At 49.1% G+C, this 27,068-nt stretch overlaps 1 protein-coding gene across 1 annotated transcript in view; it reads right to left on the reverse strand.

Annotated features, from left to right (window-relative positions):
• Positions 1-11,315: 11,315 nt before the first annotated feature.
• LOC105034664 (uncharacterized) overlaps positions 11,316-27,068 on the reverse strand; it is a 41,344-nt gene continuing 25,591 nt past the window's right edge. The window contains exons 4-7 of the mRNA XM_010909903.4: positions 16,952-17,044; positions 14,907-14,965; positions 11,822-11,915; positions 11,316-11,608 (exon numbers count right to left, since the gene is read on the reverse strand). Coding sequence (XP_010908205.1) covers positions 11,390-11,608; positions 11,822-11,915; positions 14,907-14,965; positions 16,952-17,044 — 465 coding nt within the window. The 3' untranslated portion in view covers positions 11,316-11,389. The remainder of the gene's footprint in view (positions 11,609-11,821; positions 11,916-14,906; positions 14,966-16,951; positions 17,045-27,068) is intronic.

A 27,068-nucleotide genomic window follows, 5' to 3' on the forward strand; every position in this document is an offset into this window, starting at 1 on the left:
ATGCTGTTGTCGTTCTACCTGACCATGGTCGAGGTAAGCCTTATTCCGCATCCTTTTTTCTTAGTATTTTCGTCACTTTGTTTTTCTGACGAAACACTTGTGTCGGCAGCTGATCTACACCATGTCGGAGCTTGAAGCCGGATACCGGAGGTTCGGAAACGTCCGGGTGGCTTGGAAGGAGAGGTCGGTGGTGGCCGAAGCTGACAAAGCAATGCTGGTCGACCACTTGAAGCAGTCGGCCGACCGGGAGGCCAAGTTGGTAGACGAAGTCTCCCGGCTTGGGGCCGAGCTAAGGTCAACCAAAAAGGAAGCCAAACGCAAGGGTCGGACGGTGCATCGTCTGCGGCGCGAGCGGGATGGCGTCACCGCCGAACTCCAAGGCGAGCGCGAGCAGCTTCGGGTCAGCCCGGAGAAGCTCGCCAGAGCCGAGGAGGATCTATCGATCACCCAGGCCGACGCCGACATAGCGAAGGCAGAGGCAGAGTCGGCAAAGGACTCGCTCGATCGGGCGGAGGAGGAAGCAAGGTCGGTGAAGGAGTCGGCCAGTCGGGCGATGGAGGACTTTCGTGCCACCGACCAGTATCGGGAGGAAATGCTGGAGTCTGGCTTCGCGTCGTACCGGATGGGGTACGAGGACGGTCGGGATGTGGTCCATGCCTTGTACCCGGAGTTGGACCTCAGCAGCATCATCCCGTCGGAGGTCGAGGAGCAAGCCACCGAGGAGATGGCCGACCAGCCATCGGGAGGCATCGTCGTAGCGGAGGAAGCCATCCCGGAGCATGTAGAGCCGACTGCCAGCCTCCCGCCGACCGACAGTTCTGCTTCGGCCGTCGACCCAGCACCGATCGTGGTCGACACACCGGTCATCCCCGATCTCCCATCGGTCGAGGAGATCAACTCAGAAGGATGATCGGGCCTTGCCGACTTTGGTTTCTTTTGTCTTTTTCTTTTTTGGAACACTTGTAATTGGACTTCGACCCGACTTTGTAAACTTCCTTTTGACTTTGAATGAAAACTTCCTTTACTTTTTCCTCTGCTCGGTCTTCTTCTTGTGTATTGTTGAATGTCTTCGTAAGTCACTAACTCATGTAAGTTGCTAACTCATATAGGTCGGTTAGGACGTTCGGCAACTTGTGCCGCCACGAAGGTAGAGTAAGTCCCGACTTTGGATCGGCCTTTGATGGTCAAGGTCGTCAGTCGGGCGCGTCTGTTGAGTGGGAGCCGACCGACCGTGGTAAAGGTTCGGTAGTCGGGTCCCCTCTGACGCGTTCAGTCGAATGTCGTCCGGCGCATTCGGTCGAGAGAGCACCGATAAGTCGGACCCCGATACCCTTGTGTCGGGTATACTTACTGCGCCTCGCGATATACGGTGGTAAGCCGAATATCTTCCGACCGGCCGTAGCCCGGTCGGTGAATCATGAATGCGACTGAGGTCGCATTGTGCGATAGACGGTGGTAAGCCGAATATCCTTCGACCGACCGTAGCTCGGTCGGGAGTCGCGACGTCGGTCTCGCAGGCATTTCGCCTTTCTTTGGTCGGAGCCCGATCGGCGTGTTAGCCGATGGTCTGGCCCGAAAGTTTGATCGTAGAAAGAGTGTCAACTCCCGTCAATATAGATGCATCGGCCCTCGTAAGAGTCCGATGTGTCGCCGAAGGTCGAAGGAGTGTAACTCCCATCCATATGGATGCATCGATCCTTGTAAGAGTCCGATGTATCGTCGACCGTCGAAGGAGTGTCGACTCCCATTCATCTGGATGCATCGGTCCTTGTAAAAGTCTGATGCGTCACCGACGATAGGGTCGTTGGTTTCAGGCGGATACCAAGCCCAAGTCGGCATGTCGGGGCTTGACCTTGGTGAGCGTCGATCGTTAGTCGAAGAGTTAAAACTCCGAGATTTCAAACCGAATTTGTATTCCGACTGGACAATTACAAAGTTCATTGGTAATACAACTTCAAGTTGTCGGCGTTCCAAGTTCGGGGAATGGATTTTCCTTCAAGGGTCTCCAGTCGGTAGGCTCTCAGACCATAGGTGTCTGCTACCTTGTAGGGCCCTTCCCAGTTCGGAGCCAACTTTCCTTGGTCCAGGGGCTTCGAGACCTCTGCTTTTCTCAGGACCAAGTCGCCAGGCCTGAAGAGCTTTGGTCTGACTTTGGCATTGTAATACCGAGCGACCTTCTGTCGGTACGAAGCCATGCAAATTTGAGCCTCGTCTCGTAGTTCGGGGAGGAGATCTAGGTCGGCCCTCCGACAATCGGAGTTGTCCGGCTCTTGATACCGCTCGACCCTTGAAGACGGCAGTCCAATCTCGAGCGGGATCATTGCCTCCGTTCCATAGGCCAAGCTGAAAGGCGACTCCCCAGTCGGAACACGGGGGGTCGTTCGGTAAGCCCACAGAATGGAGCCTAGCTCGTCGACCCAGAGGCCTTTGGCTTCATTTAGTCGGGTCTTGAGTCCGTGGAGTAAGGTCCGATTGGTCACCTCGACCTCGCCGTTGGACTGTGGGTGCCCGACTGAAGTCAGTCGGTGTGTGATGTGGAATCTGGCGCAGAAGTCTCTGAAGTTTTGGTTGTCAAATTGCCGTCCGTTGTCGGTGATGATAGTATGCGGCAATCCGAACCTGAAGTTGATGGACTTTTGGACAAAGTCCTCCATCTTCCGCTCGGTGATCTGCGCCAAGGGTTCGGCCTCCATCCATTTGGTGAAGTAGTCGATGGCGACAACTATGAACTTTCTCTGACCCGACGCTGGAGGAAAAGGACCGAGAATGTCGACCCCCCACTGGGCGAAGGGCCATGGAGCGACAATAGGAGCAATTTGGCTGGCCGGTTGGTGTTGAATGTTGGCGTACTTCTGACAAGGTTCGCACCTCCGGACCAACTCGGCCGCGTCCTTCCTCATGGTAGGCCAATAGTAACCCTGTCGCAGGATTTTGTAGGCCAGGGACTTGCCCCCCAAGTGATTCCCGCAAATCCCTTCGTGCACCTCTCGGAGAGCGTAGTCGGCGTCAGTCGGTCCCAAGCACCTAAGCAAGGGGAGGGAGAACAACCTCTTGTAGAGTCGGCCGTCCATGATCACATATTGGGAGGCCGACCATCGGAGCCGCTTGGCCTCCGCGGGATCCTCGGGACCGATCCCGTCGGTCAGATACCGAACGATCGGGTCCATCCAACTTGGTTCGGCCGTTAGCTGCTGTACTTCTTCGACCCGATCGATGCTCGGCTGCTCGAGGTTCTCCACGAACGTCCGACCCAAAGAGTCGAAGGCCGAAGTCGCCAGTCTGGAGAGTGCGTCGGCACGGACGTTCTCCGACCTAGGGATGTGAGAAATTTCAAAATACCTGAGGCGTGCTACGAGGTCCTTCACTTTCTGAAGGTATTTGACCATGGTCGGATCTCGTGCCTCGAATTCGCCCTTGACCTGTCCCACGATCAGCTGAGAGTCGGAGAATGCCCGGAGGCTGTCGACGCCCAGTTCCCTCGCCATCCTCAAGCCAGCGAGGAGTGCTTCGTATTCGGCTTGGTTGTTGGAGGCCTTGAAGTCGAATCGGAGGGCGTACTCGGTGACCACCCCATCCGAATTCGTGAGCAGGAGCCCGGCCCCGCTCCCCTGAGCGTTTGAAGCCCCGTCGATGTGCAGTACCCAGGTGGAGACCGGATCTGGCTCGGAGACCGCGTCTCGTCCCGGGTCTTCAGCTCCCGACCCTTGGTCGGTTGTCGGGCACTTGGCGATGAAGTCGGCCAAGACCTGAGCCTTCAAGGCGGGCCGCGGTCGGTACTAAATGTCGAACTCGCTGAGCTTCATCGCCCACTTTGCCAGTCGTCCAGATGTATCCGATCGACGCAATATCGCCCTCAGGGGCTGGTTGGTAAGCACCACTATGGCATGAGCCTGGAAGTATGGACGGAGTCGTTGCGCGGAGACGGTCAGGGTGAAGATCATCTTTTCCGTCTCCGAATATCTGGCTTCGGCGCCATGGAGCACCTTGCTGATGTAGTAGATAGGCTGATGGGTTCGGTTCTCGTTTTCTCGGACGAGCACCGAACTGATCGCCTCAGAAGATGTGGCCAAGTAGAGATACAAGGTCTCCCCGACCTGCGGCTTTACGAGCAGCGGCGGGGAAGCCAAGTACCTCTTCAGGTCTTCGAAGGCCCGTTCGCACTCATCCGACCAAGAAAAACCATTTGCCTGGCGCAAAGTTTTGAAAAACGGGAGGCACCTTTCAGCTGATCGAGAAATGAATCGGCTAAGAGCGACGATTTTTTCGTTCAGCTGTTGGACCTCCTTCTTGGTGTTCGGATGACGCATGTCGAGGATCGCCTTTATTTTCTCAGGGTTGGCCTCGATCCCTCTCTGAGAAACGAGGAATCCGAAGAACTTCCCTGAGATCACCCCAAAAGCGCACTTGGTCAGATTGAGCTTCATTCGATGTCGTCGTAGGGTGTGGAAGGTCTCCTCGAGATCCCGAACATGATCCGGGATCTGCGCACTTTTCACCAGCATGTCATCCACGTACACCTCCATGTTGCGCCCGATCTGATCTTTAAAGACCTTATTGACAAGTCGCTGGTAGGTGGCGCCGGCGTTCTTCAGTCCGAAGGGCATCACCCGGTAACAGTAGAGGCCCTTGGGAGTCACGAAGGCGGTATGCTCCTCGTCCTCAGGCGCCATCCGGATCTGGTTGTATCCGGCGAAGGCATCCATGAAGCTGAGCAGTCAAAATTCGGACGTCGCATCCACCAGCTGGTCGATCTTGGGAAGTGGAAAGCTATCTTTTGGGCAGGCTCGGTTTAGGTCGGTATAGTCGATGCAAATCCTCCACTTCCCGTTGGCTTTTTTGACCATGACAACATTGGCGAGCCAATCGGGGTACGTGGATTCTCGGATGAAGCCCGCTTCGAGTAGCTTGTCCACTTCTTCGTCGATGGCCCTCTGCCTCTTTGGAGCGAAGGACCTTTTCTTCTGCCTCACCGGCCTCATCGTCGGGTCGATGTTGAGTCGGTGGGTTATTGTTTCTGGGGGGATGCCCGACATATCTGCTGCCGACCAAGCAAATATGTCGGCGTTGGCCGTCAGCAGCTCCGCCAATCGTCGTCGTTCGGGGTCGGGCAGTTGGGACCCGACCCAAACCTTCCGATCCAAATTTTCCGCTATCGGGATCGCCACGAGCTGCTCGGCCGGCGAACCTCGTTCTTCCTCCTCCCGCTGGTCCAGCTTGTCGATCGTCAGGGAGCCCTTCGACTTGTCGTTTTGAGCGGAGATATGGAAGCATGGTCGGGCGAGCTGTTGATCCCCGCGCATCTCCCCGACCCCATTTTTGGTCGGGAACCGAACGAGAAGATGGTACGTCGAGACGATTGCCCTGAGGGCGTTTAGTCCGGGTCATCCAAGTATGGCGTTGTAGGCCGAAGGCACTTGGACGACCGCGAAAGTTAAGTGGACCGTGCTTTGCCGTGGTTCGGTGCCGGTCGTCACAGGTAGGATAATTTCTCCTTCCATCGTGACAGCGTCCCCGGCAAAGCCGATCAAGGGCATAGAGACCCTCTTAAGTCGGTCGGTTGACAGTTGCATCCGGGAGAAGGTCGAGTAAAACAAAATATTCGTCGAACTTCCATTATCAACAAAAATTCTTTTTACATCATAATTTGCTATTGTTGCCGAAACAACAACAGCATCATCGTGAGGAGTTTGGATGCCCCGAACGTCTTTCTCCGTAAAAGTGATTACGTCGTCCGGGCGCGGCTTTTTCGTCGGCTCCCCCCCCGCAGACGTCCCCGAGCCCAGCCGCTTGGAGATCATGTTGATGACTCCGACCGTCGGCTGATTAGTCGCCGCTTCTTCAGTCGGCTGGGGTCGTCGATCGGCAACTGGTTGGGTCGGCGGGCCCTTCCGAAATTTATCGAGATACCCCCGGCGGATGAGAGCTTCAATCTCATCCTTGAGCTGGATGCACTGCTCGGTGTTGTGGCCGTGGCCTCGGTGAAATCGGCAGTACTTTCGACGGTCGAGGCCTTTTGCCTTCAGAGGCGGAGGCCGTCGCAGGTATTCTTCCCCCTCGATCTCCATTAGAATCTGTGCACGAGGAGCGGAGAGAGGAGTGTAGGAATCATACCTGGGGCGTGCCGGCCTTGGAGTCTGTTGCCGGGGTGACTTTTGGATTCGTCGGGGTGGCGAGACCCGACTATCGGTCGGGGGCCTGCTGGGTTCGGCGGGTTCCCGACCCTTCCTCCGCTTCTCCTTCGGGCCTCTGGGGTTGGCCAAGCGTCGGTCGGAAGCTCCTTCATCCGCGCGCATGTACTTGTATGCGCGCTCCAGCAGCTCGACGTACGTTCGGGGGAGGGTCTTGTCCAGAGAGTAGGTAAATCGGGACGCCCTCAGCCCCCGCTTCATGGCTGAGATAGCCATGTCTTCGTTGAGGTCCCGAACCTCAAGCGTGGCCGTGTTGAATCGCGCCACGAAGTGTCGGAGCGTCTCATTCTCCCTCTGTTTGAGGGAGAAAAGGCTGTCCGACGTTCGCGGCGGCTTCCGACTGGTGCTGAAGTAGGCCACGAAAGAGTGCTCGAGTTGCCCGAAGGAGTGGATGCTTCCCGATCGAAGACCAGAGTACCAGACCCTGGCAGCCTTGCGGAGTGTGCGGGAAAGCCGATGCAGAAGAGAGCGTCGGATGCCCCTTGGATCGTCATGAGAGCTTTGTAGCTCTCAAGGTGGTCGATCGAGTCGGTGGAGCCGTCGTATGGCTCCACATGCGGTATCTTGAACCGACTGAGAATCGGTTCGTCGAGAACTAGTCAGAAGAGAGGTTGGGCGGTCCGGAAGTCGACGTCATTCGAAGACTTCTGGCCGTCCACCTGCAATTGCGCAAGCCGGTGGTCGATTTCCTCGAACCGGCGCTCGTAGTCGTCCGCTCGTCGGTACTGGGAGACCCCAGGGGTGGAGTCTCCGGAAGATTCCGAGAGGGAGGCCGACGGCGTGCGCGGTCGCTTCTCCTTCCTTGCCCGTTCCAGCAGGGAAGGAGAGGGCTGCCGGGACCGTCGGTCATCGCGCCATGGCCGTCCCTCCTCTCCGTGGGAGCGCTGTTGAGGGTGCTCGCGCGGAGGCGACGGGGATCGGCGCGGTCGGCGGCGGCTGCTCCTGGAGGGCATCGGACGGGCCGCCGGTTGTTGCTGGAGGCTTTTGACCGCGTCCGTCAGTACGGTCATCTGTCGTACGATGGCCGCGATCTGTGCCTCCGCGGTCACCGCGGGGTGTGGAGAGCTGGGCTCCGTCGCTGAGGGTGGCGGGGAGGCCTCTTCCCGACGGGAAGAGCGCCTCGCCGACCCGGTGATCCTCGATCGTTGGGCTCTTGCCTTCGTCATCGTACTCTACTCCCCTACCTGGCGCGCCAATCTGTTGCAGCCAATCGCCTCGTCGTCTGGTCGCCGGGAACGAGCACCTGCAAAAAGGGAAGTCCACACTGACCGGAGGCGGCTCCGGCGGGGACCCTCCGACGGTCAAGTCAGAGAGGTGACTGAGCAACAGTGAAATGAAGACAGAGAGCTCAATCGAGAGAGAGAGAGAGAGAGAGAGGAGCGAGCCTGTGGATTCAAAGTCGAGAAGTGGAGAGATCCCTTGCACTGTTGCCTTCCCCGATTTATATAGTGGAGCACGGTATGGCGCCGTCATTAATGGCACGGACAATTGAGGAATTGTCAACTCACTGTAGACTGTCAGAGTCACCGTGAAAGTGTTATATCACCGTGGGGCCGTCAAATCACTAGGGTTGACAATGTCCTCGGCGGGACAATGCCCCTAGGTGGCCGTGCCGCATGTTGCTGTCAGAACTGACAATCTCTGACGGCTGTACGGCGATTGGAGGAGTCGACCGACCGTAGGTCGGTGGCCAGCTGAGAGGCGTCAGGCCCCTCTGTTGGTCGGCGAGTCTTACGTGAGTCGGCCATCAGACCTCCGGATTCAGTCGGTCGGGAAAGGTACGCCCGACACATCCTCAGTCGGGGATGGGCCGTTAATTGGCCGGTGATGGCGTCCGTCAGTCGGTCGCTTTCGGCTGTCAGTCGGTCGGTCGGTCCCTCCGGTCGTCAGTCGGTCGGTCGGTCCCTCCGCCTGTCGGTCGGTCGGTCCCTCCGACCATCGGTCGGTCGGTCTCTCCGACCGTCAGTCGGTCGGTCAGTTCCTCCGACCATCGATCGATCGGTCGGTGGGTATTCCCCAACAGTACTGAATGCATGGATCGGGGTTGGAGCAAAGCATAGATGACCTGCAGTTTGTTTTGTGGTGTATGATTACTAAACAAAACCCCTTGTTGAATCTCTCTCTCCCTCTCTCTCTCTCTCTCTCTCTCTCTCTCTATATATATATATATATATATATATATATATATGTATGACAGAGTATGAGTCCTGTATATAGCAAATGCCATTTGAATGTGACTCTTCCACATCTTGATGCATGATTAATGGTTAGTGCTGCATCAGACCATTAGATGGTCTAATGATCCTCGGATATGACTCGATCTTGCTTTGCTTATGTCTGAATACAACTGAAGTTTGCAAGAAATGATATAAGGATATATTATTAGATTGAGTTTTGAGTAATTGAATACAGAATGGTTTCAGAGCTTCACTGGTTTTTTTCTTCATTTTTGGGACAAAAAAAGTGATGATCATAATAGAAATGAGGATCATTTTTGTGACAAAAAAAGTGATGATAATAATAGAAATGAGGATCTGCTAAATAATCATGGCATAGTTATAAAACCATATCAGTGACCAGCCTAACCAAGGCTGGGGTCAGCAGATATCCAAGTGCTAGGTCCATCAATCAGACTAAGTTATAGGCAAAAAATTATAAAAAATATTCCAAAATGCGATATAATATAACATATGTAACTGTTCATCATTTTTATATGAGCTGTTAGTCTCAAACACATCAGTCTACGTTCTACCCTATTCTTGTCGCATAAATAAAAAGTCGTGATTCTTTTAATTTTTTTTAAATAAAAGTAACTTGTATGGCATATGGAATTTTGTTTTAAAATAGTACTTTTTTAAAGTATTCGATTGCATAAAATTAAGTGTATATTTTTTTCATTAGTCTTGCATCAAAAAGAAAAGAAATTATTTCTTTATCATTTTTAGGTAAAAATTAATTATTAAATAGTGAGTAAATGGCATTTTTGACTAAAAGATATACATCTGTTGTTTGATATCGTATAAAAAACTAATTATTGTTTAGTTGGTCGATAAATTAATGTTGCCACAAATTTACCATACAACTATACTATTATTCAACAATGATCCTGTACTCTAAATTCGTCGCTGTCAACCAAATTCTTTATTATTTAATGTAAGAAGTCTTCGTTTCCTCTGAACAAGCCTCTTGATGACTGCAACAGAGATCTATATTCCAGTCCCTCTGAGAAGCTTTGGAGGGTTAAAAGTCTTTGTCGAGGGCTTCCCTTACTATGGACCATTGCATACAGAAATCTTGCACCAAAATAAAAATTCTTAGGTGTAAAAATCTGCTAAGCCAATGGATATTTTTCCGTGATATCCATTGGAGTATTAATCCGCTATTTATCTAGGATAACTGTGTGTGACCAAAATAGCTAGCTGACACTCTTTTATTGCCTGTTCGGAACTATTCAAACCTTTATGGTTCACCTGCATGCCTACTGCCAAAAACAGCTGGAAACTATCAAGACACAGTTGCAATTTTCACCATCTGCAGTCATGATAAAATCAATAGCATAAGAAAAAGCCAAGAACATTTATCGAGCAGAATTACAAGGCTCTGTGTGGTTTGAAGATAACTATCCAAAAATAACCATTTCTATCCTCATTTAAAAGATATTATTCCCACGATAAACTCGAACTTTGTTTGTCGCTTTTTTTTCCCCTTCAAGAAATGATGATGAAGGATCACTGCATCAAACAGATCTAATCGACAATATAAATGGGACAATTGGTTCATTATAGCTTTCCCTTGTGACAAAAAGTTGGAACGGGAAGCTTCTTGTGCCAGACAATAGAAGTTATTTGAGAGTTTTCCTAACAAGAGCACTGACAGAATTGTGAAAGACATTTTAGCCTTCAATGATAAGACCAAAGAATTTGAAGGACCATGGCCTGCATAAGATTCCACAATGACTTCCAACAGTCCCTCTGTCGATGATGACACTGCCTGGCTACCCAAAAAGAAGAAAGAACATGTGATAGTTGGAATGGATTATGGAAGGTTATCTTTTACTTGCGGGTTATTTGATGGGATTCGCCAACACAATTATGGTTGCTAAGTCGCTATCACAGGAATACACCATAATGCAATATGGCTTCATTTGCAGAATCCAAATACTTTCATGCGTTAGAATGTTAATGAAACAGTTGTGGAATAAGTTCCAACGATACGGTGGTTAAGCTTCTAGAGCTGCCATAGATCCCCACTCCATTCAACATTCAGTTTGCCATCTTATGTGGCAGTCAAGGATGGGTGTGGTGCTCGGAAGATGACGGGCGCATCAAGTGGTTGGGCCATCCACTAAGCACCATGTCCTAGCAGGGAATGGAGCAGGAAATGTGCTGTACCTTGGCATTTTTCACATGGAAATAAGGCTATGTAACAGTAGATGTCCAAGAAAAATCTGGTCAGACTGATCGCACTTGAAGGAAAATTGATTATGCTGAGTCAGAATTGATTTGGAAATTATCACAAGTAACATCCACTAAATTGATTTCAACAAAATGCTCTATCATTTTCAATTCCACATTGATCAGAGTCATCGACAAATTGTGATCTAGATCATCTAAATATTTCATTACCTGCGTAGTTTCTGTGCTAAACAATAATGCTGATCAAATTGATGGTCCCATAATGATTATGACCCTTTAGATTACTTCCGAAGTCTGTTTTAGTCTATAACCATAATGGGTGAAACAGTCTTTCTTGAATCAGAGCTTCTACAAGTCATCCATGTCCAAACAAATTTATGTAATTATGAGAGCACTACCAACAATCCTTTCTAGAAGAGAACTTCACTCCAGATAATTGAAGATAAAAGTGCTAGTTTAAGTTCAAAGAGAGAAGTGGGAATGTCTTGTTTAAGTTGCCATGGCCAATCTTCAACCCATGTCAACAAATACAGGACGCTGTTATATATTGCTGATCAGAAGGAACCGGAATTAAGGGATTTGGGAAAAGTAATCTTTTATACACAGCTGCTAGACTGATTTTCCCATATAGACTTAATTAAATTCTAAATTCACTATTCCTTATTATCTATAGGAGTGATCAATCAAAAGGTGTTAGATAACATGTGGCATAGAAATGAATGAGGAATCATATATATGAACAAAAAATAGCAGATTTTTTTCTGGACATCTCAACGCCAGTACGAACTAAAGCTGAAAGGATTTTCTTACAGCAATAAAAAGCACGAAAAATACGGGAGACATAAGAAATATGATGTATGGGAGGCCCTGTCTTAGTGCACCTTCATTTTGTTCCTCATCAGCGGAAGTGTAGTTATCCTTATTTTCCACAAATGCTTCAAAATATGTTTCATAGCCAGTTCTCGGTGAGAAGGATGAGCTTGTGACTTTCATCATTTCCATAGCCTGATGTAGAAAAGTAAGTTCCATAGATTATACGAATATGTGAATTTTCTTTAATTCTTGTTTTATTGCTGAACTCTAATCAAAATCCTGTGCGTATTGAAGCCATTGGCAACATGTAAATCAATTTTAATGCTTTGGAAACATGAAGCCAATAATCAAGAAATTCTGATGCAATAGTTTTTCCTTTCATAAGGTAACCATCATATCAATTACCTGAAAACTAAACATGAACTGCCTTGCTTTCTTGCTTACTTGAACATTTGGATGAGATTGGAGCTTCTCGTACATGGTTCTTGCCTTATCCGGCCTGTCAAGAATTTTAAACGGAGACAATATCATGCACCAAAATCAATTCAACCAATAGAAAATTAGAAACCTATGAACTGGCCGTTAAAACAATGCCCGAGATCGATCATTTTTGTTTGCCTGCAACTTTTTCTTTTATTTTTCAAAGCAACTTAGTGTAAACTTGATTGCACATTGTAAATTTAGTCATCCCAATATCCACATCAATTGTGTTTGCCTTATGCTGGTGTTTTGGCTTTGAAGACATTAGTTTTTTAATTAAATATTTTCTAGAGATCAACTATCTCAAAAGATAAATTTGTGCAGCATAATAAGGAGGTGCCTCCATAATGCATAACAAATTGCCCATGGTGAATACCATGGGAGCATTTTCCATTCATGGAAGTGATCCTTTTAAAGTGAAAGCAAAGACCCAACTGACTACGATTTTGAAAATCATTTGAAGATGAATTGATCGAGCATGTTTTGTACTCGATGTCAAAAACTTGTGCAGCTTATCTGTCATGAAGGCTCTCCATCTAGTACAGAGTTCCCTGCTATCAAGCCCCTTCAACGATTGCCTTAGCAGCGCCCAGGCTTTGTTTTCATGTATTGTCCTAGACTTATGGTGCAAAATGTGCAGCTTATCTGTCATGAAGGCTCTCCATCTAGTACAGAGTTCCCTGCTATCAAGCCCCTTCAATGATTGCCTCAGCAGTGCCCAGGCTTTGTTTTCATGTATTGTCCTAGACTTATGGTGCAAAATGTGGATAAATTGGCTAAGCTTGGTGCCAGCTGTATTAGGCTTATAATTTGGTTAGGGAAGCAGTCTTCTAGTTGGTTCCCTTGAGGACTTGTTCAGATGTGCAGGCCAGCGACGGATAAGAGGATCAAGACTACTTAGATTTGGAAAGCAGCCACCCACCCTAGAGTGAGGCTCTTTCTCTGAAAGCTTGCTTCAGACCAGCTTCCGACACGCATGATTCTCAAAGATGGGCATGGAGTTTTCGGCCTCATGTTCAGTGTACGGGTTGAAGAATGAGTCGATGGAGCATGCCATCTTGTATTGTCCAAGGGCGAGACTAGTCTGGAGGCAGACAGGTGGGCAGCCAGCACTGGAAGGCGAGTGGTAGCCCATGACTGGAGTCTTTCCTGAGCATGGTCCATCAGAGTATGACCAAGAGGACGACCTCTATTTGGGGGAGTTAGATGGCTTATATCATCTATCGGATCTAACTTTTCAAAAATACAGCCAAGGTTTGTCAAGGTGAATTTCGACGGTAGTGTCAGGGATGGCAGGGGCAGTGCAGGATTTGTCATCTGAAGCCCTAATGCCAGGTTATTAGATGCTGAAGGCTCTTACCCTTTTGAGCCTTCAGTCTCGAGCACGGAATTTCCTGAGCATGGTCCATCAGAGTATGACCAAGAGGACGACCTCTATTTGGGGGAGTTAGATGGCTTATATCATCTATCGGATCTAACTTTTCAAAAATACAGCCAAGGTTTGTCAAGGTGAATTTCGACGGTAGTGTCAGGGATGGCAGGGGCAGTGCAGGATTTGTCATCTGAAGCCCTAATGCCAGGTTATTAGATGCTGAAGGCTCTTACCCTTTTGAGCCTTCAGTCTCGAGCACGGAACTGCATACCACCTGGGTGGATATCATCTATGCCAAGCAGGAGCTATGAGCGGAGAGGATTTTCATTGAGAAAAATTATGCTATTGTCATTGGTTGGATCTAGGGAAACATGAAGCAACTGGAGGCACATCCACTATGTGATATCTGGACTGCTCTTCGTCACTTTGCTACGGTGTCGATCCGACATGTTTACCGAGAGGTGAACAGCGCGATAAATTGGATTGCATCCTTTGTGGCAGAGCACTCTGAAGACTAGATCTTGAGATAGGGGGACTCTTGCTTGTTGGCCTTACAGGATATTTTGTATCTTGATTTTATGGGCTGCTCTTATACCAGAGTAGTATGACCGCCCGCTTGTACCAAAAAAAAAAAAAAAAGCAGTCTTCTAGTTAAAGTATATATTCACTAGAGTTTGGGACATGCAATGCGCGAGCTATGGAGACAGAACAACACCTCGAGCATAGGACCACACAGCGAAGGTTAGAGTCCAAACCTCAAGCGAAGACGCACATGGCAGATTTGCAAGTCCAAGGCTTATGGAGGTGAGATATATAGGGTATTTTAAAAATCAAAAATACTGGAGATGTATAAAGTGGAGCCTCACAAAATGAGTCGTGGGTAATTTCCTTTTAATATTAGGTAGATGTTTAGACAGCCAACATGTCCACTCTGTACTCGTGATGAGGATCTGCATGAATCCAGTCCTTTTGCTAACTTTATTTATAACTCTATAGGTTCATTTTTATAAGAATATTAATTCACTCTAACACATGCTCATCAGTTTCTAACTATAACCACAAGGCCTGTTAATCATCACCTAATATCTATACAAAAAAATTTCACTATAATACTTTATCACCACCACTCTGCTGAGTGCTTCCACTAAAATAGGAGGAAGAAATCTAGCACCACTACTGCATAATCCATAAGATGAGCTTTTAAATTTAATAAAAAATGACCCATCATCAGTATGTAATATGGCATACCAAATGTTACTAAGTTTGTCATACATGAAAAGAGGAATAATAGTACAAGAAAGAAATGAGCTCATACAATTTGGCAACAAAAATTCAGGGAAAAAGGCAAAGCACAATGAAATGAAATCAACAATATACAATCTTTTCAAGACTAAATCATTTAGCACTATAATTCTTGATTAAGACCATCACATATGACAGCCGTCTGCACTCTCTCTGTGTGTGTGTATATGCGTGTCTCTCCCACCCCGCCTCCTTCCCCCTCTCCTTAAGTTTCTTACTGCCATAACTTTAAGTTTTTATAAACTGGCCATTTAAGCTCAGATGATTGATATTGAAAGAAATTCTTTGACAAATATCAAATGCATATAGCATTAGAATTTAGAAGAACGAGAATACCTTCTTAGTGAATCTTGACAAATAGACCATTGCAAAGCAGCCATTCCATGAAGTTCACTCTGCATAGCAGTAATTCAAGATTCTATGAGCAAAACAGAGTTTGAATGTGAGAAAATGAAATAGAGAACGAGCATGAGAAATTCTTCATAAACATATGTAGAAGCTTATGCACTAAGATAACATTCTATGAAGCAACATAGAATTAAGTACATTAGTTATTGTACATGATAAGCCTAACAGTAAGTACATACATGTATGTACATTCTCTGAATTTGAGGAGCTAGTGTTGAAGGATGTGTTACATGTACTCTGCAGCATAGCAGTCATCTTTGTATCAGATGTGCTACAATAAAGGTATGTTCAACGTGTAGTCCTAACATGCATTCTTTCATTCTCTGTATGAATCTTTGCATGGGTTAATTATAACAAATACATGGATTAACTACACAAAGACAGACACATTCTGTGTGGTGCACGTTGTACATATATGCTCCTGCACATGCATATGCATGTATTTTTTCTGTCACCAGCCAGCCATGAAGCAAAGCAAGGAAAAGAGAAGTTCGAAGCAATGAAACCTCTCTATCTCTGATAAGGATACGCTTATTTCTAGTATACCATTTAGTCTACATCTCTCTGAGATAAAATTGTGTGTGTGTGTGTGTGTGTGAGAGAGAGAGAGAGAGAAAGGTTTGCTTATTAGACAGAGATGAGCTTACTAATATGGAAGTGTTCTTTCAAATTAATTTTGAAACAACCTTCTTATGAGTGCAACCTCTTGACAAAACAGGCATCACATGTGACCAATATATTTTCCTTTATACTCACTGCATACACCACTCCTAATTCTCTTTCTGCCAATGATCATTCAGCTTGATCTGGACCATCCACAAAAGGCATATCACTCTAAAATTCAAAATGGAGGAGAAAAGGTCCCCCACCCAAAAGAAAAAAAAATACCAACACAAAACAAAATAAAATTTCCAGAGCTGTCATTATTTAACTTAAAAAGCAAAAGTTGATGGTTTATAAAAAATATAAAATCCACTAATGGTGTGTAATAGCTCGTTACCCACGATTATGGGATGCACAATCCAGTACCCATATTTACTATATTTAATATGTGCATCTACAAATCTGATAGATCTCAAAAATTGATGTACATTAATGCAATAAACAATCTTAAAAGGATCTTCTTCCTGAACTAGGATAGGTGGAAGCCTGGCCAAATATTTGAATGATGGTAGGATTGAACAAAGGTCACTTTTATTGGTACAAGAGACTTTATTAACTCGGTAAGTTGGCACTCTTGATCTTCAGCTGAAATTAGAACAGTGGAATATGCTTTCAATTTTAAAAGGGAATGTCTCCAACTAGATGCAAATCAGCAGCAACTAGCATAGTTTGCATCCATATACTGCTAGATAGCTTGACAGGAAACTAAGTGACATGATATGCACAAGTGACATGATATCCATATACTGCTTGCTAGCTTGACAGGAAACTAAGTGACATGATATGCACAAGTGGAAACACCGTTTGAAATAATTTAAAAAAGAATCAATTAATGGTTTCTATTAGATGCCAGGACAAAAGAAAGAGGAGGTAACAAAGTATGCGGTGATCTGACAAAAAAAGGACAAGAAAAAGGACAAAGAGCATGCATTATAACTTCTTCAACAGTCTTCTGCCTAATAAACAAAAATTGAAAAAAAAAATGCTATTATTGTTTTCCAGTTACCAAATTGCACGGCATGTTTAGACCTGAAGATATATCATTGAATCCACATGCTAAGACTATCTATCTGCACCCAGCTTTGAAATTTAAAGACCAATTCTATTGCAGATCAGTACTTTATATTGCAAATCCAAGATATTTAGCAAAAAAATCTCTAAAATATAAGAAATAGTATACAATTGCTTACTAAGTAGTCATCTGTCAATAAAACATGAAAGTCAGCATTTTTTGTCATTATTTTTACAGTAAATTGATCTAGCAAATTCAACTTTCTCAAAGCACTTCCCATAATTGCAGCATGGAATACCTGAAAGACCAATTTCTTCATTATTTTTTCATAACAAGACAATGCTTCTTGTAGTTTTCCAAGATCCATCAAGTTATCACCTTCCTTCAGTGCCTACAAATGCACAATTATAAGTTATTCAGGTAAGTATTAAAATTCTTTGATTAGATTTCAACAAATACAACATGCATGTTGAGAAATTAATGAGTATCATATCCATTACTTCAACCTAACAAGTGTAAAATTTCCCATTCAGCCATACAATTAAACTATGATGTTAATCAGATTTGTGCTTCCTAATGTCCAAAATACATGAACATGTTTAAAGATGACAGAGACATATAACCAAGTGAAATTTCTAGAAGCTATAACTTCTAATCCAGGGAGAATTTGACAACTCAACAGGACACAAAGTTGACATAAGAATCAAGATCTAGCTTCTGCCCAAAGTTCAAAATTTTTAAAATATTTTTATTATTTTTGTAATTTGCATCCTTATTAATTAGGAGAGAAATTCAAACTGATTTAGGCTGGACCGTACTAGCATAAAAGGAGGAGAGAACTTTGATCCTCTTCTAACTAGGAGAGGAATGCAACTGAAAAAAAGAGTGGATCCCTACATAATAATTGAGAATTTCTACCTTCTCTTTTAGCTAGATGAAGAATTCGACTCACATAAGGACCTCACTCATAAACAGAAGGTATATGCCATGGTTTTGGAGAATGGGAATTGAAGAACAGGAATAGAGGGAGTGAAAGCAAAGAGCATAGATTCTATTCCATCTACTAGAATCGCAACAAGAGAGTAAAAGCAAAGATCATAGACTCTACTTTCCACCTCTGATATATACTGTTGGTGCAAAAATCCGCTGGCGTCGGAGAAGCTAGAGTCGAGGGAGTCGCGGTCGCCGTCGGGACCTGCAAAAAAAGTCTAAACCGGAGTTGGAGGTGCTCCGGCAAGACCCTCCGACACTCAAGTCAGTTCTCTGTCTCAACAAGAATGGAGTGCTCGAACGAAAATTTTAGCAGAATTTCGAGAAAAAAATTAGAGCTTAGAGAATAACGTATCTGGGGTCCCCTTTTTATAGGCGGAGGGTGCAACAGACTGATAGCGACGTTTGTAACCGCCTGGTAGTGGGCCGTTCGGGGCCAGGAGGAGTTTGTTATGAAGAGTAGTGGAGTAGAGTCGTGGCCATCACCGTGGCCTGCCACGTGGAGCCTGTTGCGGGGAGTGGAGCAGTGTCCGTTGTCGCGACTTGTCAGAGAGTGGTGGAGCCGCACGGAATCCGTCGCAGGAAGTGGAGCAGAGTCGTGGCCATTACTGTGGCCTGCCAGGGGGTCCAGGCCTGTCGGCCGAAGCTCGGTTGAGGTGTCTGGCGGAGAGGGGTAGCTATCCATCTGAGAGGAGCTCGGATGTCGCTGGCGAGCCTTCTACCGTTGGGTGCCTTGGGCGTGTCAATACTGCAGGCGAGGGCCATTTGCTGTAGGAGCTCGGTCAAAGGCTTTCCGTAGACGAAGTTCGGTTTCATGCAGAATTCGACAGCGGGTCGACCGGCAGTGGATGTCGAACGGCGCTGGAGAGGTTCATCCGTTGGGGGGAGGTCCGGCTGCTGGAGTCCGTGTGTCGTAGGAGTTCGTCCGGAATCTGTCCGCTACAGAAGTTCGGTCGGAGTCTGATCTCCGTAGAAGCCCGGATGGAGATCATTTGTCGAGGAAGCTCGGCCGAAGCCTGCCTACAATAGAAATCCGGAAGGAATTCGTCCACAATGGAAGCTCGGATGAAGGCTTACAGTGGAAGTCCGGCGCGGACCACTCCTAGTAGAAATTTAAAGTAGACCACTTGTAGCAGAAGCTCAGAGTCCGGCCCTTGTAGGAGTTCGGATGAGGTCTACCTGCAACAGGAGTTCCGGACGGAAATCCGACTCCCGTAGGAGCCCGGACGGAGTCTACCTGCAGCCGGAGTTCGGGGAAGAAGTCCGGCCCCCGTAGGAGCCCAGACGAGGGCTACCTGCAGCCGGAGTTCGAGGAAAAAGTCCGGCTTCCGTAGGAGCTCGGATGAAGTCTACCTGCAGTTGGAGCTCGGAGAAGAAGTCCGGCCCCCGTAAGAGCCCGGACGAGGGCTACCTGCAGCCGGAGTTCGGGGAAGAAGTCCAGCTTCCGTAGGAGCTCAGATGAAGTCTACCTGCAGTTGGAGCTCGGGGAAGAAGTCCGGCTTCCGTAGAAGCCCGGACGAGGGCTACCTGCAGCCGGAGTTCGGGGAAGAAGTCCGACTTCCGTAGGAGCTCGGATGAAGTCTACCTGCAGTTGGAGCTCGGGGAAGAAGTCCGACTCCCGTAGGAGCCCGGATGGAGTCTAGAAGGTGGTCGATCACCGTAGAAACTTGGATGGGGTCTGTCCGTCGCGGAGAATCCGGTCGACACTGGTGGGGGTTTATCCGTCGGCAGAACTCGGGAACGTTGCGGAGGCTCGACCGCCGGAGAAGTTCGGAAAGATGTTGCCAAAGGTCGGACGTCGGTAGAATCCCTGGAGGGCCACTCCTGACACGAACTTCGACTGGGGGTATTTTATACCCAACACCAGTCCCCCTACTTCCGACTTCGAGTTTCGAATGAAGAAAGTACATAAAAATTTTTACAGCCGAAGTTGCCCCCTTGAATCCTGTGCGCGACCGCCTTTGGAGATCCAGGCATTTAATGCGCGCGTGCTGGAGTCTTTTCAAATCGGGGCGATCCGAAGAGACCTTTCGGAATTCTCGCTGGAGCGTTGTCCCAGATACGGCGTAGTAATGGCTTTGTCAGCTGTCAGCCACTTTTAGCCGCCTGCTGTGGCGAGTGGGACACGTGGCGAACATGGGTCGGCCTGGGGAGATCCGCGATCATTATAGCGCCGGATCCCAGGGTCTATTTAAACCCGCCTTTCCGCCTCCAGGAGTTTCATTCTGCCTGAAAGCCCTGTTGGTGCCCGCCTTCTCTCCGAGAGCCCTGACCTTCCTTGGCGTCCGCTTTGGCCCTAGGTGTTCTTCAAGTCATCCTTGTCCCTGCGCCTCTGCATCCTTCAGAGCGACTTAGGTTAGTCCCGGAACTTTCGTTCCTTCTCTTGCCATCTAGGTGCCCCTTCTCCATTTTTCTTCTGCTGCATTCCTCTTGTTAGGTCCCCCACGAACCTTTCGGCTCTTATTTCGCCTGATCTCTTCGGGATTTTTAGGGTTCTTGCTTGAAATGTCTTCTGGCACCTCCGCCTCTAACGGTTCCAGGAGCTCATCTGCCTCAGTCCCCCAGAACCCTCGTATTGTAGACGAACCCACATCTGAGGCTGGGCCTCGTCCGGTTTTTGCGTCGGGTGTCATTCCCTGTTCTCTAACTCCGGATGAACTTTTACTGATAAAGGTTCAGTATGGAGTTCCTCCGAAGTACGATCTAGAGCTTCTCGGTCCCGCCGACGGGCCAGCACCCCCCCACCTGGCCGTTTCTGTCTGTATCAGGAGGCCTTCCGCGCTGGGCTCCGGCTTCCGCTTCCGTCCTTCGTCGTCGCTCTTTTCCGTTTCCTAGATATTTCTTTAGCTTCAGTCGCACCGAATTCTTTTAGGTTTTTGATAGGATTCCTCTCCCTTTGCTACGTAGTCGAAGTTCAGCCATCTCTTTCTTTGTTTAGGTATTTTTACACCTTCAAATGCCACCCATCGGCAAAAGACTGGTGGTACTTCTCCCCTCAGTTCGGCAAGAAGGGGTTGCTGAAAGGTGCTCCCTCTTCTATCCATAACTGGAAGGGGAAGTACCTCTACGTCCGATGTCCGACCTTAAAGCTGGGATTGCCCCCTTGGGGCTCCCTGAGGGACTGTCCGCCGGGCTCCTAGCCTGGGGGAGGACGACCTTCAGGCCGCCCGGAAGCTTCTTAGTTATCCAACTCCTACCCTTCCCAACCTTCTAAAGGAGTAGTTTTTGTTCAACATCGGCTTGAGTCCCATGGATCCTGCGAATATTCCATCTTTCCTTTCTTCTTCTTTTCTTCTTCTCTTCTCCTCTTTTTTTTTCTTTTTTTTTTTTTGACTGCGCGTCACCTCTTCCTTTTTCAACCCATTGCTGATCTCTTTTTCTCTCTTCTTTTTTTTTTTTCTTTTTTTTTCTCTTTTTTTTCAGGAATAGACGCCGAAGCAGCACGGATGCTTGCCAGGGGCCTTAAGGTTCACAAAAGAAAAGGCGTTGCGGCCTCCGGGTCGGCAAAGAAGGCCAGAACGGAGGAAACGAGCTCGGCCACGCCTGTCCAGGTGGCTCTCGCGGTCGATATTCCTTCAGACGCCGAGCCTCCGACTCCCCGGGCCTCCTCAAGGAGTTCTCCCGCTGAGGTTCCCACTTCGGGGGCCCGCTTCGAGGAAGTGCCAGGGGTTGAGAGGGGGAGGAGAAAAAAGACGGTGGCCCGCAGGGTGAGCGGCCGCCGAGCCGCCATCGAAGAATCCCATGGTTCCGAAGAAGAGCCGGTGGAGAATTCCTTTAATGACAGGGACCTGATAAAATGACTGGTTGACGGTTGCATCCTGTCCGAAGTCGTCCAGAGGATCGTTCGCGCCGATCCCGAACAGCGGGTTTGGGACTCTCTAGGGTCCTTTCTCGAGGTAAACAGATTCACCTTCCTCCTCCTCGCTCCTTCACTTAATTAACTTCTCAACTTTTAGTCCGACCTCCTGGCCGCCCTTGCAGATCGGGCACCAGCTCCTTGCCAACATCGAGGCGACGAACTGGGCGAGGAGGGACGCCATCCAGGCGAAGGGTCGCCGGGCTGAAGCCGCCCGCCTCAAGGAAAAGGCTGCCGAGGTAGCCAACCTCCAAGAGGGCCTTGAGAAAGAAAAGCAGGCCTCGGAGGAGATGGTGAGGAAGGCAGAGGCCGAAGTCGCAAATTTGATGGAGCAGATTCCGATTTTGATCTCGGAGGCCAGGGTCCAAGCGATGGAGTTCAAGGCCTCTGCGGAGATGAGGGACCTGAACGTCAAGTTCGGCCAAGATGCATTCATCAAAGGGTTCGAGCTTTGCCAAGAGAAGATGGTCAAGAAATTTTCCAAGCTCGACCTTAGCTTCTTGGACGAGGCGTCTGAAGACGAAGCCGGACCCTCTCCTACTGCCGCTGCCACCGTAGCCCTCCTTTCAAAAACACCAAGCTCCCCAACTCCTACTCCGGAGGTCTAAGACCTCTGACTTTGTATTTTTCTTTTACTGTGATTTTTCTTTTCCCTTTTATCTTTAAGAAACATTCAATCAATAAAATTGGGTTTCTCCTTATGGGGGGACTTCTCTACTCTTTTCTTTTTTCTTTCTGCAATGAGCCGCGCCTTGACGCTTTTATCCCCCGATGGCAGCGTTCTGCCGAAGCGCTTCCCTTGCCACAGGGAGTTCTACTGAAGTCCACGATCCAACATCTGAAGAAGAAAGTTCGTCATTTAACAAAAAAGTCGAAGGAGATGGAGGACGAACTTCACAGGTTGAGAGAGAGCCACTCTGAGGCCACTGCGGAGGCCACCTACTTTCGGAACCTCCATGTGAAGGGGATCATGGAGTACAGCCGGAGGAAAGCGAACTTCAAGGAGCTCGAGGAACATAAGAAGCGCGCCAGCGACCGATCTTGGGCTCAAGCTTCCAAGATCAGCTCTCTCAGAGCGGAGCTGTCGGCTGTGCAGGAGAAAATCAGCCAGTTGGAAGGAAGCTCGTCCTGACTTTCGACTCGGGCCGACTGTGATCAAGAATGGTCGAAGTTCTCCGACCTCCAGCAACAGCTCCAGGATGCCGAGGCGAACTATAATGCGTACCGAGCCGGCTGGTGCAAGCAGGTGGATGACTACAGGGGGAAGCTCAGGATGGCGACCGACGAGGTTGCCCGCCTTCAAAGGCAGTTATCTGAAGGAGCTCAGTTTGCTCCTGTTCGGGATCCCGACGAACTCCAATCCCTGAGAGGAACCATAGAAGAGCTATCTGTCGCCCTTGGGGAGGGGAAGGCCAAGCTGCAGCAGTTGAAGATCCAACTGGTATATGAGCAGCAGGCAGTCAAGGACGCGGAGGCGGAATCTGAGGTCCTGAGAAAGAGGCTCCGAGAGGCGGGGAACGAAAGCCAACGGTCTCATCGGAGGTATATGGAGATGCTAATGAGGGAGAAAGAATTGGAAGAAGAAGTCGAGAGCTTAAGGCACTCCCTAATGAGGGTCGAAGCCGAAAGTTCGAAGTCGGAAGAAACCGAGCCCCCTTAGGGCTCTTTTTGCCTTTCGTCCTTCTGTGTTTTCTTTTGCCGTTTGTTTGTTTTGTTTTGTTTTTTTTTTTTTGGCCTTCTGAACTCTGTAACGCATACTTTGCTAACGAAATGAAAAGAAAATCTTTGTTACCTTGCCCGCGCGTCGTGTTGAATTGTCGTCCGCCGGACTTCTTTCATTTTTTCCCGTTCGATGTCGATATTGTCCGAAGGTTCCTTGTTCATCTTTGTATTAGGTTGTCATTACCGAATTTCTTGCATTTTTTGGTTTGTTCGACGTCGACATCGTCTGAAGGTTCCTAGCCATTGCCGTATTGGTTCGCCTTTTCGTTTGTGACCGTAGATCTCTCTTTCTCCTTCTTCGTGGAGACGAGGTCCTTTGTGTCTTTGGTATAGTTTGGCCTCCGTTTTTCGTTGTAGTCTGCCGTTTTTCCTTCACATCTCCCTCCTTTTAAGCAGGGGTTTTCCCTAGCCTTTTACGGGGTCGCGGTAGCGTAGAAGGGCCGTCGAGAAGGTTCTCTTCTTTCTTATCAGGTCTCGAATGGCCGGACCTTAGTTGGTGTCAGGACGAGATTCTTCTCCTATTTCTAATGCAGTCGATTTCAGCTCAGGTTAGGACGAGGTTCTTCTCCTGTTCCTAACAGGACTGTGGGGGCACATATGGGCGTTGCAGGACCTCTTCCCCCATCCGGTCTAAGAGTAACCAGACCTTCGACTTTGCTCATGTTAGGGCGAGGTTCTCCTCCTGTCCCTAACAGGGCTGTGGGGGCGCATATGGGCGCTGTAGGACCTCTCCCCCCATCCGGTCTAAAAATAACCGGGCCTTCGACCTTGCTCATGTTAGGGCGAGGTTCTCCTCCTGTCCCTAACAGGGCTGTGGGGACGCATATGGGCACTGTAGGACCTCTCCCCCCATCCAGTCTAAAAATAACCGGACCTTCGACCTTACTCATGTTAGGGCGAGGTTCTCCTCCTGTCCCTAACAGGGCTGTGGGGGCGCATATGGGTGCTGTAGGACCTCTCCCCCCATCCGGTCTAAAAATAACCGGACCTTCGACCTTGCTCATGTTAGGGCGAGGTTCTCCTCCTGTCCCTAACAGGGCTGTGGGGGCGCATAAGGGCGTTGTAGGGCCTCTCCCCCCATCCGATCTAAAAGTAACCGGACCTTCGGCCTTGCTCATGTTAGGGCGAGGTTCCCCTCCTGTCCCTAACATGGCTGTGGGGGCACATAAGGGCGTTGTAGGGCCTCTCCCCCCGTCCGATCTTAAAATAACCGGACTTTCGATTTTGCCCATATTAGGTGTTGTTTTCGTTGTCTAAAGGGGTTATCCCCTGTCATTACAAGTCCATGCCAAAAGAAAAAGATGTGCAAATCTGAAAGGAATCTTGATTTAAAGCGAAGTCGTTCGTAATACATTTACAGGTTTATCAAATCTTGGGGCTGTAGAAGGTCTGCTCCCCGTCAAGGTCCTCCAGAGACGGAGTTGATGATCCCAATTGGAGGCCGATCTCCGGGCTGCTCTTCCCTCCTCGGTGGCTCAGGTTGCGGCAGGGTCCTTGGCTGATCCTCTATACCCTCAGGCCGGCATCGAATGAATCTGTCGAGCCGACCTCGTCTAATGAGCTCCTCGATCTTGTCTCGGAGTTGAATGCATTCCTCTGTGTCATGACTGTGGTCACGATGGTAGAGGCAGAACTTGTTAGGATTGCGCTTCCCGGGGTGTGTGCACATCCTTTCTGGCCTTGGGAGCTGCTTTCTGACTTCCATCAGCACCTGGATTTTCGATGCGTTGAGGGGGGCGTAGCTGCGGAATCTTCCTGGGAGAGTCCCGCCGAACCCTGTGCTCCGGGCTTCTCTGCTTGCGTGCTCGGGGAGGAGTCTGGACGCGCTTGTACCCGGGAGGAGTTCGAGAACGCGGTCGAGCTTCTCTCGGCCCTTTTTCGACTGCGGGCTTACTCGAGTCTCCCGCCTGCCGCTCTCTCGCGGTCTCCTCATCCTTCATCTTGAAGGCTTCTTCTGCTCAGGCATACCCTTTGGCCCGAGCCAGCAAATCAACAAAATCTCTGGGTACTTCTTTTCCAGGGAGAATAGAAGGTCGTTCTTTTGAAGGCCGCCTTTCAGAGCGGCCATCGCGACCGATTGGTCCAAGTTCTGGATCTCCAATGCGGCGACATTGAAACAGTTGACGTAAGCCCGAATGGACTCCCCCTCCCTTTGCTTGATGTTGATGAGAGACTCCGAACCCCTTCGGGGACGCCGGCTGCTAACAAAATGAGCCGCAAACTGGTGGCTCATCTGATCAAAAGAAAAGATGGTACCCGACTTCAGCATCGAGTACCAGTTTCTCGCTGCTCCCTTCAAGGTGGATGGGAAAGCTCAGCACAGGATGGCGTCTGACACGCCATGGAGTAGCATCATTGTCCGGAAGGCCTCCAGGTGGTCAATTGGATCCGAAGTCCCGTCGTAGCTTTCAAATTGAGGAGCTTGAAGTTTGGTGGGATCAATTCCTGCATGATCATTTGAGAGAAGGGAGGGTCAGTACAAATGTCCTCACCATAAGCGGGGGGAGCGTGGCGGAGTTCTTCGATCCGCCGGTTCATCTCCTGGAGCCTTCGATCCAGGAAGTCCTCTCGACTGCGAGTCTCAAGAGTCTTCTGGCAGAATGGAGGTAGAGATCTTCCAGGAGTAAAATCGTGATCTGACTGAGGGCTCTCCACCCTCGGATTCGTCTTTCCGGGAAAGACGGGGCGACTGGCCCAAGTGGCCCGTCCTACCGTCGGATTTTGGAGTTCCGACGACGTTCTCTCCAGTCATACTGATGCCTGCTGCTGCTGCTGCATGGCCTGCACCGCTTCAGCAAGGCCTCTGACCTGCTGAACCAGTAGGTCGAATTGCTCCACGCCAACCGCCGTTGTCGGAGGAGCCTGAAAAATTGGAAGTGAGGCCAGAACCTGAGATCTGGCCACGGAGGCCGTGGATTGCTGTGTATGCTTTGCGGGGAGGCATCGGGCGAAGATCTAGTAGAGGAAGGAGAAGAGGATGTCGGAGAAGATGACCGGAGGCGGTCCCGTTAAGCGCTCCTTTAAGAACAAGAGTACTGCGAAGACACAGCCCCTTCCTCTAGCGCCAATCCTGTTGGTGCAAAAATCCGCCGGCGTCGGAGAAGCTGGAGTCGAGGGAGTCGCAGTCGCCGCCGGGACCTGCAAAGAAAGTCTAAACCGAAGTTGGGGGTGCTCCGACAAGACCCTCCGACGCTCAAGTCAGTTCTCTGCCTCAACAAGAATGGAGTACTCGAACGAAAATTTTAGCAGAGTTTCGAGATAAAAATTAGAGCTTAGAGAATAACGTATCTGGGGTCCCCTTTTTATAGGCGAAGGGTGCAACAGACTGATAGCGACGTTTGTAACCGTCTGGTAGTGGGCCGTTCGGGGCCAGGAGGAGTTTATTATGAAGAGTAGTGAAGTGGAGTCGTGCCATCACCGTGGCCTGCCACGTGGAGCCTGTTGCGGGGAGTGGAACAGTGTCCGTTGTCGCGACTTGCCAAAGAGTGGTGGAGCCGCGCGGAATCCGTCGCAGGAAGTGGAGCAGAGTCGTGGCCATTACTGTGGCCTGCCAGGGGGTCCAGGCCTGTCGGCCGAAGCTCGGTTGAGGTGTCTAGCGGAGAGGGGTAGCTATCCATCTGAGAAGAGCTCGGATGTCGCTGGCGAGCCTTCTACCGTTGGGTGCCTTGGGCGTCAATACTGCAGGCGAGGGCCATTTGCTGTAGGAGCTCGGTCAGAGGCTTTCCGTAGACGAAGTTCGGTTTCACGCAGAATTCGACAGCGGGTTGACCGACAGTGGACGTTGGACGACGCTGGAGAGGTTCATCCGTTGGGGGGGTCCGGCTGCTGGAGTCCGTGTCGTAGGAGT

Source organism: Elaeis guineensis, chromosome 5, assembly GCF_000442705.2.
Source record: "Elaeis guineensis isolate ETL-2024a chromosome 5, EG11, whole genome shotgun sequence".
Lineage (NCBI taxonomy): Eukaryota > Viridiplantae > Streptophyta > Magnoliopsida > Arecales > Arecaceae > Elaeis > Elaeis guineensis.